This window comes from Camellia sinensis, chromosome 1 (assembly GCF_055761805.1).
Source record: "Camellia sinensis isolate YWXY chromosome 1, ASM5576180v1, whole genome shotgun sequence".
NCBI classification, from domain to species: Eukaryota; Viridiplantae; Streptophyta; class Magnoliopsida; order Ericales; family Theaceae; genus Camellia; species Camellia sinensis.
In genome coordinates, this window is record NC_138961.1 from 160,564,352 (window position 1) to 160,578,373 (window position 14,022).

At 29.6% G+C, this 14,022-nt stretch overlaps 1 protein-coding gene across 2 annotated transcripts; it reads left to right on the forward strand.

The window, feature by feature from the left end:
* Positions 1–350: 350 nt before the first annotated feature.
* Positions 351–12,287, forward strand: LOC114260245 (uncharacterized). 2 transcript variants are annotated; one of them, XM_082887994.1, is made up of 17 exons: positions 351–474; positions 4,900–4,993; positions 5,865–5,937; positions 6,288–6,403; positions 7,427–7,474; positions 7,565–7,684; positions 7,779–7,898; positions 8,186–8,321; positions 9,015–9,185; positions 9,291–9,443; positions 9,538–9,644; positions 9,752–9,842; positions 9,971–10,112; positions 10,405–10,570; positions 10,679–10,795; positions 10,892–11,012; positions 11,804–12,287. In XM_082887994.1, exons 2-17 carry the CDS (start codon positions 4,902–4,904, stop codon positions 12,044–12,046), a joined length of 2,016 nt encoding a protein of 671 aa, XP_082744120.1. In that variant the 5' UTR covers positions 351–474; positions 4,900–4,901; the 3' UTR covers positions 12,047–12,287. The 2 variants fall into 2 exon arrangements, with proteins under 2 accessions (XP_082744120.1, XP_028056130.2); XM_028200329.2 differs by lacking the exon at positions 351–474 and adding an exon at positions 4,576–4,766.
* The last annotated feature ends 1,735 nt before the right edge of the window (positions 12,288–14,022 follow it).

The window sequence follows — 14,022 nt, forward strand, 5'->3', positions numbered from 1 at the left end:
CCGCAGTCCAATAGTTGTCCAGCCTGAGCCCGGGCCCAGGTGGGTTGGGCTTTGCCAAATTTACACCCCTAGTTATGTCAACTAAGTAGATCCAAAAGAATAAATAAATAAAGTAATAGTTTTATTGAAGAACCCAAATTCATTGCATTATTTGGATTCTTGTGTACTATGAGATACACTTCTAATACAACTATTATTCTTGCCTCCCCTTGGACATATAGTTGTACAATACATACAATTGTATTGGCGTCTTTTAATTTTAATTGGATTGCTCAAGTGACTCCTAAGTTGAATAAAAGATGGACTCTTCAAATTGTTTTTATTTATAAGCACTCAAGTTCAACTCCTTTGAAACAAACAAATAATCGATTGTTGAGAGAAAAAGAAGGGGAAAAAAAAAAATCATAAGTTGCCACGGATTAGAGAGAAACCATCTGAAAAGCTTGACGATAGCATTCATCAAAGGAAAATACAGTGAGTTTCTTTATTTTTTTAAATCAGCAAATAAAATTAGTGTAGATTATTTTTGTAACTATTGTGTCTTTGCAGTATATTATGGCAAATAATGTTCTTTATAATTGTTAAATGTTTTTCAGTAATAAATTTTTTTGAGGTTACTTAATTGTTTTGGGATTTTGCATGTATGAATATTGTTCTTTATTATTATGATTATTTGATAGTCATAGTATTTGAAGGTTTGTTCCAATTAATATTGAATACATATAAATTTTTCGTCACATAATCTCTTCTTTTTGAGGAGTCATAATGTGTGTACCTACATACACAACAGAAACAATGATAAAGGGCTTTGAAAGCTATGTTTAAAATTAAAATAAAATTAAAATAAAAAAAGAAAAGAAAAGAAAAGGAAAGAAAAAAAAAATGTAACTTGACAGAGTCAATATGAACAGTCATTGCCAAAAATTGAGATTTGAGTAATATAATTCTAGAGTAAATTTCTTTGAACTAAATTAGAACGGAGTTTAAATAAAGGTTTTTCATAACTCGAACAACTCAATATCTGTTGTTAATTTATATCTTATATATATTTGATTATTTTTTCAAAAATCAAACTATTTTTGTATTATATTAAATACATTGATTTAGGTTAATCGAAGATAATATCTTGTCTTTAATTTGGGTAGCCAGAATTCATTGAATCAAAATTGGGCTCAGGCTAAGTTTGGATAGATTTTTTTTATACTTCAGTCTAAGCTTAGCCAAATTTTCTGTTCAACCAAATCTGTCCAAATTTGCATCAGTTATATCATCTGTTTTTTTAACAAGTCCATACTTTTTGTGGGGTGTTTTGGAGTAGTTATTAGACTTCTATACTTATTGGATTATGATTATTTGGATATAATGTTCGTATCTGAAATAATCTCATAGAGATTGACCCCCCCCCCCCCCCCAAAAAAAAAATACCATACCTATTATGGTGGGATACATCTTTTATCATATTTTAACTAAACTGATTCACTTTAACGTCTTTGAATCAACAAAATTTTAATAATTTCTTGCAGCTTTTGATAATTCAACCAAATGTGCTATTTATCAGTGGGTTTTTTTTTTTTTTTTTTTTAAAATTTAGACTTTTAGGCTTTAGTCAACTAGACAACTAAAAAACTAAATTAAAAAAAGAAAAAAAATTCGAAAACAGTTTTTATTTTTATTTTTTATTGTTATTATTATTTTATTTTTTTCTTATATATATATATATATATTTTAGATTCTTCTACACTAGACAGATAGGAAAATTTTAAAAAATAAATAAATAAATAAACTTTTTAGGTGATTGCCGAACAATGCCTTAATAAACATTGAAACGAGAGGAAGTGTGAATACAAAAAATATGTGGAGTTTATGCCGTAGTAGTGGAGTCATAGCCAACGTTAGTGGAAGATCACAGCATATGAAAGAACCCACATAGTCTTTTGCCTAATTTCCTTTGTGCATAAATTTCCACTGTTAGGTATTGTTAAAGTTTGATCATTTGACCAATTTTTTGTGTATTTTTTTTTTAATTAGAATAATGTAGGATTGCATCATATTTATTTATGCCAACATTGCAACTGATATATATTGTTCGGTCAAATTCTGTTACTAACCTTTGCATCTTTGCTTTTGACACTAACTTTTGTATTAAAAAAAAAAAATATATTAGGGAACAATTGTGGTTAAAAAAAAGTTAAAAGGTTTGATAACCATGGATTATTTATTTATTTTTTAACAATTAAAGCTTAGTCAGCTTTTTATCTTACTTTTAAACATGTGTCAAACAATTTGAGTATTTATTTATTTCAAATGGAATTTTAGTGTAATTAAATATTAGTTTATATAATAATGACTGATTTTTACATTATTTTCTGTTTAATATATATATATATATATATTTGACGTGTCAATTATTGTAATTAGATGGGTTTATGGGACTATTGGCGTTAGGTCTTTTGGACAATTTTTATTTTTTATTTTTATTTCTGAAGGTCTTTTAAAAAAAGAGCATTTGTTTTTCTTGCATGGGTGTGACATGTAGGTTAAAATTTAACTACTGTGTAATTCAATTTTTTCCCCCTTAATCCCTTATTCTCTTTTTAATTGTAAAGAAAAAGATCTTTGTACAAAGGGTAATTATTGGGAATTCTTTGAGTACGATCACATGATATTCGATTATATTATGATTGGTAGAGAATGTGAGGCATTATGATTTTGTGTTGGATGATTAAAGAATATGAGGAGACATAAAAAGTAAATGATTTGTGAAGAATTATGAACATGTAATAGCCTCCAAGTACTTAATAATTTTGTTTGTAGACATAAGTTTTTAATTAGTTAGGTGAGTTTTAGAGACAAAAAACGCTTTAATAAAGTCTTTTCATAGACCCTCAGATAACGATTTTTAATTTGGACAAGGACAATAACATGTGTTGTAAAACATTATATTTTTATTTTACTGGACCTAGTTAGACTCTGACAATTGTTTTTGTGAGTCTATTGATAACTATTTTAGTAAATTACGGTCAGTTTTATGTGATGAACTTAAAAATTTATAGGTCTTATATAATTTTTTAATGTATCAATAAATTTTAAAGCACTTATTTTGCCTAATACGATTTGGGAATGATGCTAGATCAAAAAATAAATAAATTATTTTATAAATAAATAAATTTGGTCAATAGAATCGTTTCTAAATTTCTCAAAATATTTAGGATTATAAAAATTTGAATTCTTAGAAACAGTGGAGGTATTATGCTGCCGTGTCCCAAACGTGCTTCACAATTTATTCCTCCCTCCCCCACTTATCCAAACTAGAAAAATAAAATAAGAAATTTTCCGACATTCCAAAATTATTTTTTCTTGTCCGGGCTAGAAAAAAAAAAAAAAATAATTCTCTAACATTTAGATATATGTTAGTACTGGGATAATTACCGGTTAACAAAGCTGTTTTATTGACTAAACTTATTTATTCATAAGTATTTAGAGTTTTTTTTTATTTTTTTATTTCTTTTATTTAAATTCCTGAGGAGTTTTTTTTTTTTTTTTTTTTTTTTTTTTTGTCTTAGATTATATTAAAATATGATGAGAAAAATATTTTTATAATAATAAAATTTTCACTAAAAAGTTAGAGCAGCGTCCTCAAAAAAATTGACCACTTGTGTCTAAGGTTGTCCTAATTAGACCGGTAAACAAAAAGAAAAAGAATAACAGAAAAAAGGTCAAAGTTTGGCCCAACAACTCAAACTGCTTCACGTTATGTGCCCTCCCTTCCTCGTGTTTTCTTTGAGATATAACCAATTACAAGTACAACTTCGTTATGCCACAATCTCCACATCCATATCATAATCTAATGTTTATGTTGTCAACCAAACTCCTAATTAAATCAAGTCAAAGAAATAGACTTTATTGGTATAATTTCATATGAAATGTATGGGATGTAATCTCAAATAAAATGTAATCTCAAATAAAATGTAATCTCATATTGAGGTAGTTTCCTTTGATGCTCTATTCACTTTCACCATTTTATTGATGTAATTTTATATGAAATGCATGTTTTTGTCATCAATAAAGTTTTTTTTTGCTGATAAAAAAAAAAGAATAAATTACAAATACACTCCATAAAAATATGAATTGCCCCCTATGGTTTGGAAAATTACAAATACCTCACTGTCATAATTTTTTATTTAACAGAATTAATTGAAAAAGTGAAAACTTTAACTGTTCACCTATACAATAATAAAATTATCTGAATTATTAATTGAAATAAAATTTTAACATTATTAAAATTTTTTAATTAACTTGATGATTTATTAATAAAATGACCTATTTGTTATGAAATTAGAAATCTTAGGGACATAATGTAACTTTCAGAATCACAGGGAGTAATTTGTAATTTAAGTAAATCTCAGGGTGTGTTTGTAGGTTACCAAAAAAAAACAAAAAAAAAGAAGACTTTATGTCAAACAAGAAGACAGAAAAGAAAATAATAATAATAAATGCACATGTATGTTAGAATCTGTATGCTGTGTCCATATTTCAAAGGTTACAAACTAGTCTTTAGTCACGTATGAAAATAGAATTGAACCTAAACCAATATAGTTTGTGTTTCAAATCAATTCTAATACTTTGAATAGCTGGTTTATTTCCACTCTGAAAGGGATTGCCCCTAAGGAGACTTGAGTATAAAAAGAAACTATATACATATACACAATACATAAGGTGGGAATTGGTGTCTCTTTAGTTTGGAGAGATATTATCATTCTTCTGAGGTGCTTGATTGATCTCACCTTAGTTTTCGATATTAATGATTTTCATTAATGTTGAAACATATCACACACACACATATATATATATATATAGTTTTTGATATTAATGATTTTGATTGTTTATTAATTTATACAGTTATGGAGAAGATAGGGTGGAAGACTTGGATTTTGCTTGGTCTTATTGTTCAGTTATTCTTACTTGGTGTATCCTCTAGGGAGATTCCATTAAGGTACTTGAAGATCTCTTCCTTTGCTTTTCCAGTTCCCTTAGCAAAGCTAGAAGGAACATTGTATTTGTTGTTTCTTGAGTTTATGGATGCCATAAGAATGTTTCCAAACCCAACAAAAAGTCCCATGCATACAGCAACCCGTCTTGAGGGATCGCTTGCACATTCTCGCACTGTTGGGTCTGTCTGTAGGCTAATATTTGGATATTCATGAACTTTTAAATGACATTGCCTAATAAACTAGGGATATTTTAAGAAATTAGTAAAGAGTTGATTTTTTTTGATTTTTTTGTGACTTTTTGACTTTTTTTATCTAAAAAAAGTAAAAAAGTGATGTGACAAAAAAAATCTAAAAAGTCAAAAAACTTAGTTTATTAACCTGCTTAGGTCTCATTTGGCAAGTTTGCATTTTAGGCTAGAAGTAAAAAAAATACTAAAACCAATAAATTATACAAAAAAAATCAAAGATTTCTCTTTATCCATATTTTTTGCACTTTTTTTTGTAAAAAATTAAAAAGTCACCGCAAACATTTTTTTTTTACCTTATATTTTAGCCAAAAAATCAAAATACAATTAAAATAATATATTCTCAAACGAGATATTTCAATTGTCAGAAACATCACATAAATAATGCCACAAAATATTTTACAGCTATCTAATAATTTTCTCTGTCGGGTTCCTATATTGACAATCATCTACACTTTTTTTTTTTTTTTTTCTTATTATTTTTTTAAAGCAAAAAATAATGGCATGCATACAAACTAACTATAATTGTTGTCATGTTTAATGATGACTTATCTCATGCCCCTCTGTCTCGATCTGTTGACTCTAATTTGATGTTTATGTTCTTTTTTTTTTTTAATCCAATTTGCAGTACTCCACGGAGCAGCAACAACCGAGAACTAAAGTCACTTCCTCCACTTCGTTTGTACAGATGGGATAATTATGTAAAGCTTCTTAAAATCTTTACCGTTCATATATATGCTTGGTCGTAATGTACTCAAGACAGAAAAAGAACCAAAAAATATAGCATTTTAATTATTAAAGTATATAAATTTTATCACTGATTAGATTTTTTTTTTTTTTAATACTGTTACAGCCTGTTGTTATTTCCCCTTTAAATAATGCTTCTTTATCCAATTTTCTGCAGTATCATTCAAAATTAATACTCAGTATTGAATATCCTTTTTAATTTTTTTGTAAAAGGATGTACAAAAAGTATAAGGAATAATGTGATAATTTATAATAATTTTTTTACTATATATCTAACTCCCCCAAACGGATCTTAAATGTGCAGGTCCAAATGAATAATGGCCTCGTTAGTGTCACTTTGTCGATTCCGGAGGGTAGTGTGACAGATATAGAGTATGATCAAATTAGTTTACTAGAAAATAACAAGGAAACAGACAGAGGGTAAGCAAGCATTGTTGCTTTTATTTCTCACATATCTTTTACCTGAAGATTGACTTGATAATATTAGCTATATTTACTTTTTTTTTTCTTGCTTTTTTTTTTTTTTTTTTTTTTTTCTAGATAAATATTAGTTGCTTGTACCTGCCACAGCCATATCTTTCAAACCATATATGTCATCGGATCAACTAGCCATTCGTAATTTTATAAAGAAACTAGTTTATAGATTTGAAACTCTTATTTTTCTTTTCTTCATTATTCTCCATTAACACTACAACAAATTAAGATTTTAGATACAAAAATTTAAGGATAAAAATATTTTAGTTATCAAAAGTATCACTGTTTTATTTTTAACAATGAAATTAAACTTGTAGTGATAAGCTACTATACTTTTGAGACTAATCTTTTCCTTTTTTGATGTAATGTTTTCGTTCACCAATAAAGGTTTCCTTTTAGTTGATCAAAAAAAATAAAAAAAGGAAATATTTTTGACATAAAATTATTTTGTTCTTAAAGTCTATTTATTAGCGATATTTTAAAAAATTTATCAGTAAAAGTCTTCTTCTTCTTTTTTTTTTTTTTTTTAAACTTTTCGAGACGATCTTTTGATGATGGCCCTCACACAACAGAAATTGATTCCCAAATATTTTTTGCAACGAAGTTTTCACTTTTGGGTACAAAAAGAAATTAAATATTGGGGTAGTGAAAGCGCCTTATACCTTAGACCATTGGTTTAATAAACCACACTTTTACCCTTTTAATTAAAAATCAAAATTTATATTTTACCATGGTAACAATACACTCATCGGGTGGGCACACACATACTTGGGTAATTTTTAGTCCATGAAGTTGGTTTGTACACAAACTCCATAGGTATAGTAAGACTCTGCAGATGAATTAGGGCATACTATGACCACATTAAAATTCTTGTCATTGTAGACTTTCTTTAGTCAAATGTTATTATCAGTTAAGTAATTGATTGTCTTTTCATATTTTACAATTTACATTTTGTTAAATCACTTGTAGGTATTGGGATATAATTTGGACCACGAATGAAGGTCAACGTTTCGACGAGTAAGTTGTGTCTATATATTGAGTATTATGGAACCATTGCATAAGAAGCATGTCATTGTCTAACTAAAATTACTTAAAATGGTTGTACAGGCTACTAGGGACAAGTTATGAGGTTGTAAGAGAAGATGAAAATCAAATAGAGATTTCATTCCTGAGCACATGGAATGCTTCCCTTGGCGATGTTGGACGTCCCCTAAATGTAGACAAAAGGTGCAATTTACTAACTTAGTCTTAAACATTATTAACTTAATTTTGCAATCACGATTACTCAACTCATGGTTATGGTGTATATATATGTATGTAGGTTTATAATGTTGCGTGGCTCTTCCGGTTTCTACACATATGCAATATTCGAGCGCTTAGAGGGATGGCCTAGTATGCATATTGATGAGTGTAGGGTTGCTTTCAAGCTTCGAAACGAAAAGTAAGACATTTGCACTAGCCTCTAGGCTCATTCATTGAGTTAATTCTTTCAATGGAGATCCTAGGGACACAAAAGCCTCTCGCAAAACAATACGCAGAGAGTTGTGGGCCTACCCATTGTGGCCATTTTGTACACAATTTTTGTGTCCCTAGTAAAGCCTTTCTTACAATTGAAACCAACAATTTGATTAACTACGCAGACTTTGCTTTACTCACTAATATAATTTTAAAGTAAATTACAATGTGTACATATACATATATTCTAATGATCATATGGTGTCGTATTAGGTTTAATTACATGGCTGTATCGGATACAAGGCAAAAGTTCATGGCAAGACCCAATGACCGAAAAACTGGTCAGCAACTTGACTATAAGGAGGCTGTTCTATTGACACATCCATCCAATAAAGACCTCAAAGGACAGGTTAAGTGCCCCAAAACTTTCTTCTATCCTTAAATTTTGTGTTCCTTTGTGTTAAAACATTAATATTCATTAGATCATCTTTTTTGGTTCCTTCGTGTTCAAACATTAATATTCATTAGATCATCTTTTTTGGTTCCTTCGTGTTCAAACATTAATATTCATTTGATCATCCTTACACGAAAAAACATAAGGTTTTAGAGGTCAAAATTTAGAGACGAAATTATTTTGTAGAGACTAAATGTTTTTGTTACGAAAAATGTCGTCATTATATTTTTAGCAACAAAAATTAGACATTAGTGATGAATTATTATTCTTTTGGAACCAAGTTTTTGTCTCAAAAAATAAATACTTTTTAGACCAAATTATTTTGTCACTAAAAACTTTATTTTTGACTTTTCTTGACAATCTTTTAGCGACTATCCTACGATAAAAATTAGTTCCTAAATTTTTTGCAACAAAATTTTCAATTTTAGATAACAAAAAATTTGATTTCTAAAACTCTTATATATTGTAGTGTTTGTTATTACAATATTTCAAAAAATTTAATAATTTAGTGACTGTGAAAATTTTCGGATAGAAAAATAAAGAAGATTTAGGAACAGACCAATTAATTATATATTAGTGAAAAAAAGCTATTCATATTCACGAGTTGCGAGGATTAACATTGTTTTCTTGGTATTGTGATTTTTATAGGTCGATGACAAGTACCAATACTCAGTTGATATCAAAGACAACCGGTTGCATGGGTGGATATCCTTTGACCCTGCTGTTGGATTTTGGGTTATTACACCAAGCAATGAGTTTCGTGTAGGTGGGCCTCTCAAGCAAGAGCTTAGTTCCCACTGTGGCCCAACAAGCTTAGCAGTAAGTATCAAACTTCTATGACTGCATTGTGATTTTTTTACTCTTATATGTTCTTCTCACTAATGATGATGATGATGAAGAAAAAATTGTGCTATTCATGTTTAGATGTTCTTTAGTAGCCATTATACTGGGACTTTGAGTGCAAAATTTGAAGAAGGAGAGCCGTGGAAGAAAGTTTTTGGCCCGGTTTTTATCTATCTTAACAAGGCTTCAGCTGATAAAGATCCACGTACACTTTGGAATGATGCTGAACAACAGGTATTATTAATATTATTCTCCAGACATTTTCTACATTGATTTTTAAATTAACAATACATGAGCATGACTTTTGCACTCAAATCTCTTTCATTAGATGTCGAAAGAAACTAAAAGTTGGCCATACGATTTCCCGCTTTCAAAAGACTTTCCTCACGCCAATGAACGGGGCATAGTTAATGGTCGACTACTAGTCCGTGACAGGTATTTTATCCATCAACCCTCCTACATTCTTCTTCAACATTATTATTATGGTACAATAATGTTGAACTTGAAACTTAAATCACCATTAATTCTCTTGTTTTTATTAGGTACATAAATAAAGAACTTATTAATGCAAGTTCTGCTTTTGTGGGGTTGGCTAAACCAGGAGAAGCGAGATCATGGCAAAGTGAAACCAAGGTTATCTTTAGTTTTTCTTTGTTTATTTTTTTTTTATTTCATATATATATATGGAGAATCTTGTAGTCAAAGAAAACTTCAATTGATCTCTAATTTTTCTATTTTTCAAATTCTTTTCACTTTGGCAGGGTTATCAATTTTGGGTCCAAGCCGATGCTGAGGGAAACTTTGTGATTAAGAATGTCCGACCTGGGAACTATAGCTTGTATGCATGGGTCCCTGGTATTATTGGGGATTACAAATATGATATTCAAATTAATGTCAACCCAGGTATTATGCATTCATTAACAATCTTGCTTAGCAAACCTCGAAGACAAAATGAAATTTAGTATATATATAATTTTACAATGCACACCACTTAAAAATGTGGTACACATTTAATGTGTTTGTATCTAGGTTATGGTCTGTCATAATCAAAGTTGCTTACACATTGCATTGGTTACCAATGTGTACAAGTTTTCATTAAACATATACACATAATCTTCTAGGTTGGGTTTGGATTCTAAAGTGTAACGATAGTATACCTGTAACTCACTTTCTCCATTTTGACATTGAAATGTAGGAACTGAAATCAACCTAGGTGATATTGTATATGATGCTCCTAGGAGTGGCCCTACTCTGTGGGAAATAGGCATTCCCGATCGTACTGCTGCTGAATTCTACGTGCCAGACCCAAGTCCAAAACGCATTACCCATTTACTCAAAAATGGTGATGACAATGAAGAGAAGTACGCTCTCAATTGTCAATATAAAAACTCCTAAGCACTTCAATACCATTATATATATATACAAACGCATGGATTGCATTGTTAACTGCCAAAATTTTGAATCAACAGGTTTAGGCAATATGGATTATGGAATCAGTATTCGGTTCTTTATCCAGACCAAGATCTCATCTACACCATAGGGAATAGCTCTTATGAAAAAGATTGGTTTTTTGCTCATGTTACCAGGTGTTTGTTTATTCTATTTTATTATTGTGTCTTTTACCTTTTGTTAATTTTGCATGTGTTGTTACTGTTTCTAAGATAATTAACATTATATTGCAGGATTCAAAATAATACATTTGTCGGGACCACGTGGAGAATTTCATTCGATTTGGAATATGTGAGGGCAGGAACTTACACACTTCAACTGGCATTGGCATCATCTAGCTATGCTGAATTACAAGTACGAAACCTACTCTCAGTCTTCGATATTTGGTTTGGTTTACAAAAATTATTTTTTTTATTTTTCCGTTTTTCATTTTTTATTTTTTATTTTTTTTATTGTTAGATCTTGGGTTTAACCCAGTGGTCTTATAGTCACACTTTAAGATATGAGGAAAAGATTAGGGATTCAAGTTGATGGAAAAGCGGCGACCTTTTTAGTTACTAACAAACTAACAATCTATAATTTTGTCCAAAAAAAAAAATTCACATTTTAGTCATTTAAAAAAAAAAAATTAGATTCACTTATTAATAGGTAAAGTACATGTGAAAAAAATCCAAAAAAAAAATAAAAAATCTACTAAAGAAATACAAAAATGTCTTTCTTTTTTCATTTTTTTCATTTTTTGTCTTTGGTGATTTTTTTTTTTTTTTTTTCAAATTTCTTCACATATACTTATTATTTAGACGGAAAAGAAAAAAAAAAAAATCACTAAAACAAGCAAAATGAAAAATATGAAGTCAAGTTTTTGAAAGTTTAACCACCAAATAAGGTGATGCTTTCATTGGGGAAAATTACACTATAAACTACAACAAATACCACAAATTTGACACAATTGCATTGTGCTTTGCTAACTAATAACACTTTGTCTCTTAATCATCAATCACTCTGTGAGTAATATAAATGATTTACAATACACAACCTGCATTAATTACGTTTATTTTACTATGAACAAATGTGTAACTGTACTAAATTTATGGGGCTAATTTTTATCTCGTGGTATGATAACTAATGTTGCTTTATGACTGAAGGTACGGATCAACAACCCATATAGAGTACGACCTTACTTCACAACAAGGCGAATAGGAAGGGACAATGCCATTGCGAGGCATGGGATTCATGGATTATACTCATTGTACAATGTCAACATACCTAGCCATCTTCTTGCAACTGGAAGCAATATAATATATTTGACACAGTCAAGAGGAGGAAGCCCTTTCACAGGACTCATGTACGACTACATTCGCTTAGAAGGCCCTCCCGAAACAAGTTAAATCTTGGGTAGATTGCACATGCATATTAATTAGATTCATTTTTTTTTTTTGTCTTCAAAAGAAATAGTAAGATTTAATTTCATTTGTTCATAAACAATAAGTGTTATTCATTTATGAGCTTTGTTCGATTTAGTTAGTTTATATTTTTAAATTATTTAGTTTAAACATTACAATTTGTCTTGGTATAAAGCTTGGAGATGTCAAATATAGTTTGCTATTCAATTATTGGATTGAATATTAACTCTCTCTCTCTCTCTCTCTCTTGCCCGGCTTCTTTTAATAAATTACTTTTTCTTACAATGATTAGAATTTTTTTTTGAAGAGCAACAGATAGAGGAGCCTCTGGAGTATATAATTGAAATATAAATGGAGTTAGGGGTATTTTTAATGGGAAATTAAAAAAGAAATGTCACTTCCGACTGTTGAATAAAAATTGAATAAATTGAGATGAAATTAACATAATTAAACTATACGGAATCAAAGTGAAATATAGTGCATACTTTGTTTGGGACTGACAGTGTATTTAACCCCAATAAGCCATTCTTTTAATTCTTATCAAATGGAGAGTCACAATTAGGGGTGGGCGCGGGTCGGTTGCGGCCACGAAACCTCTAATCCGCCATCCGTCCGCCAGATTGGCGGATTGAAGAAAATCAATCCGCATCCGTCTGCCAATCCGGCGGATGTTGATTGAGCGGATTGGCGGTTTGGCGGATGGATGCGAATCGGTTTGGCGGTTTAAAATTTTATAAATTTTCAACATAATTCAACTTGTGCACTTCCTTAAAAAAAAAAAGAAAAAAAAAAGTATTACAGTCAATGACTTAAAAAAGTATTACAATCACTGTATGCCTTATCCAAAGAAAAAAAGTTTGAAACTTTAGAATATCACGATCACTACATGCTTCATCCACATATTACAATCACAGTATGATTCATTCCTATAAAGTATTACAATCTGTAATTCTTAAAATATAATAACAATTCAAACCACCAAAACCATAAACAGAGCAGTTGTAGATATTGAATGTCTCTATATTGTTACATCTACATATGTTTTTGAAAACAAAAACCAACCAGCATATATCATATTTTCTATTTATTATTTTTAGAGTTAGATTTAAAAACTAAAAAATATAGATGAATAATACGTTTATTTTTTTCAATTCAAAAATATAATCAAGTTGAAAACTTTTTTTCAACAGAATATTTAAACTCTTTTTCAATTGAAAACACAAACATAATATTTAAACAAATTGAAAATATAAAGTCTTATAAATTACTACAGGTGCTCGCGATTTGGCGGTTTGGCGGTTCGGTTGCGGCCAAAAAATCTCAAATCCGCCATCCGTCCGCCAAATTGGCGGATTGGAGAAAATCAATCCGCAACCGTCCGCTCATCATCACGCATCCGTCCAAAATGCGGCGGATCGGTTCGGTTCGGTCGGTTTTGGCGGATCGGTATATCCGCTGCTCACCCCTAGTCACAATGCAAGCTTAAATGCATGAATTATTTATAGAATATTATTAACTATATATCAATTAAAGTTGCTTGTAGAGAAATAAGCATTTTAACTGTGAATTTGATAAAATTTTACAATTTGTCAACAATATCATAAAAAAATTTAATGAATTGTTCTGTTATTCACATTGAGCTTTGTTGCCAATGGTTTATTTATTTATTTTGTATTATAACTTTAAATGTTTCACGTGCCCTAAGGACCCATGTTAAGAAGCTAATAATTAGTTTCATCTACCTCGACTAGTATGAAGAATGTTGAACAAAGGTATAAATAAATTAAATATTTTTTAAGAAATTAATAAATTTGATATTCACTTTTATATGAACAAAAATACCTCATTCTTGGGGTACGAAATTGAGAGCCCAACAAATTTTTACGGTAAATGATGATTCAATTGTCCTCTGTTTATCTTTTTTCATTTTTTAATTTTAAATTTGTATATTGTATTTCTCA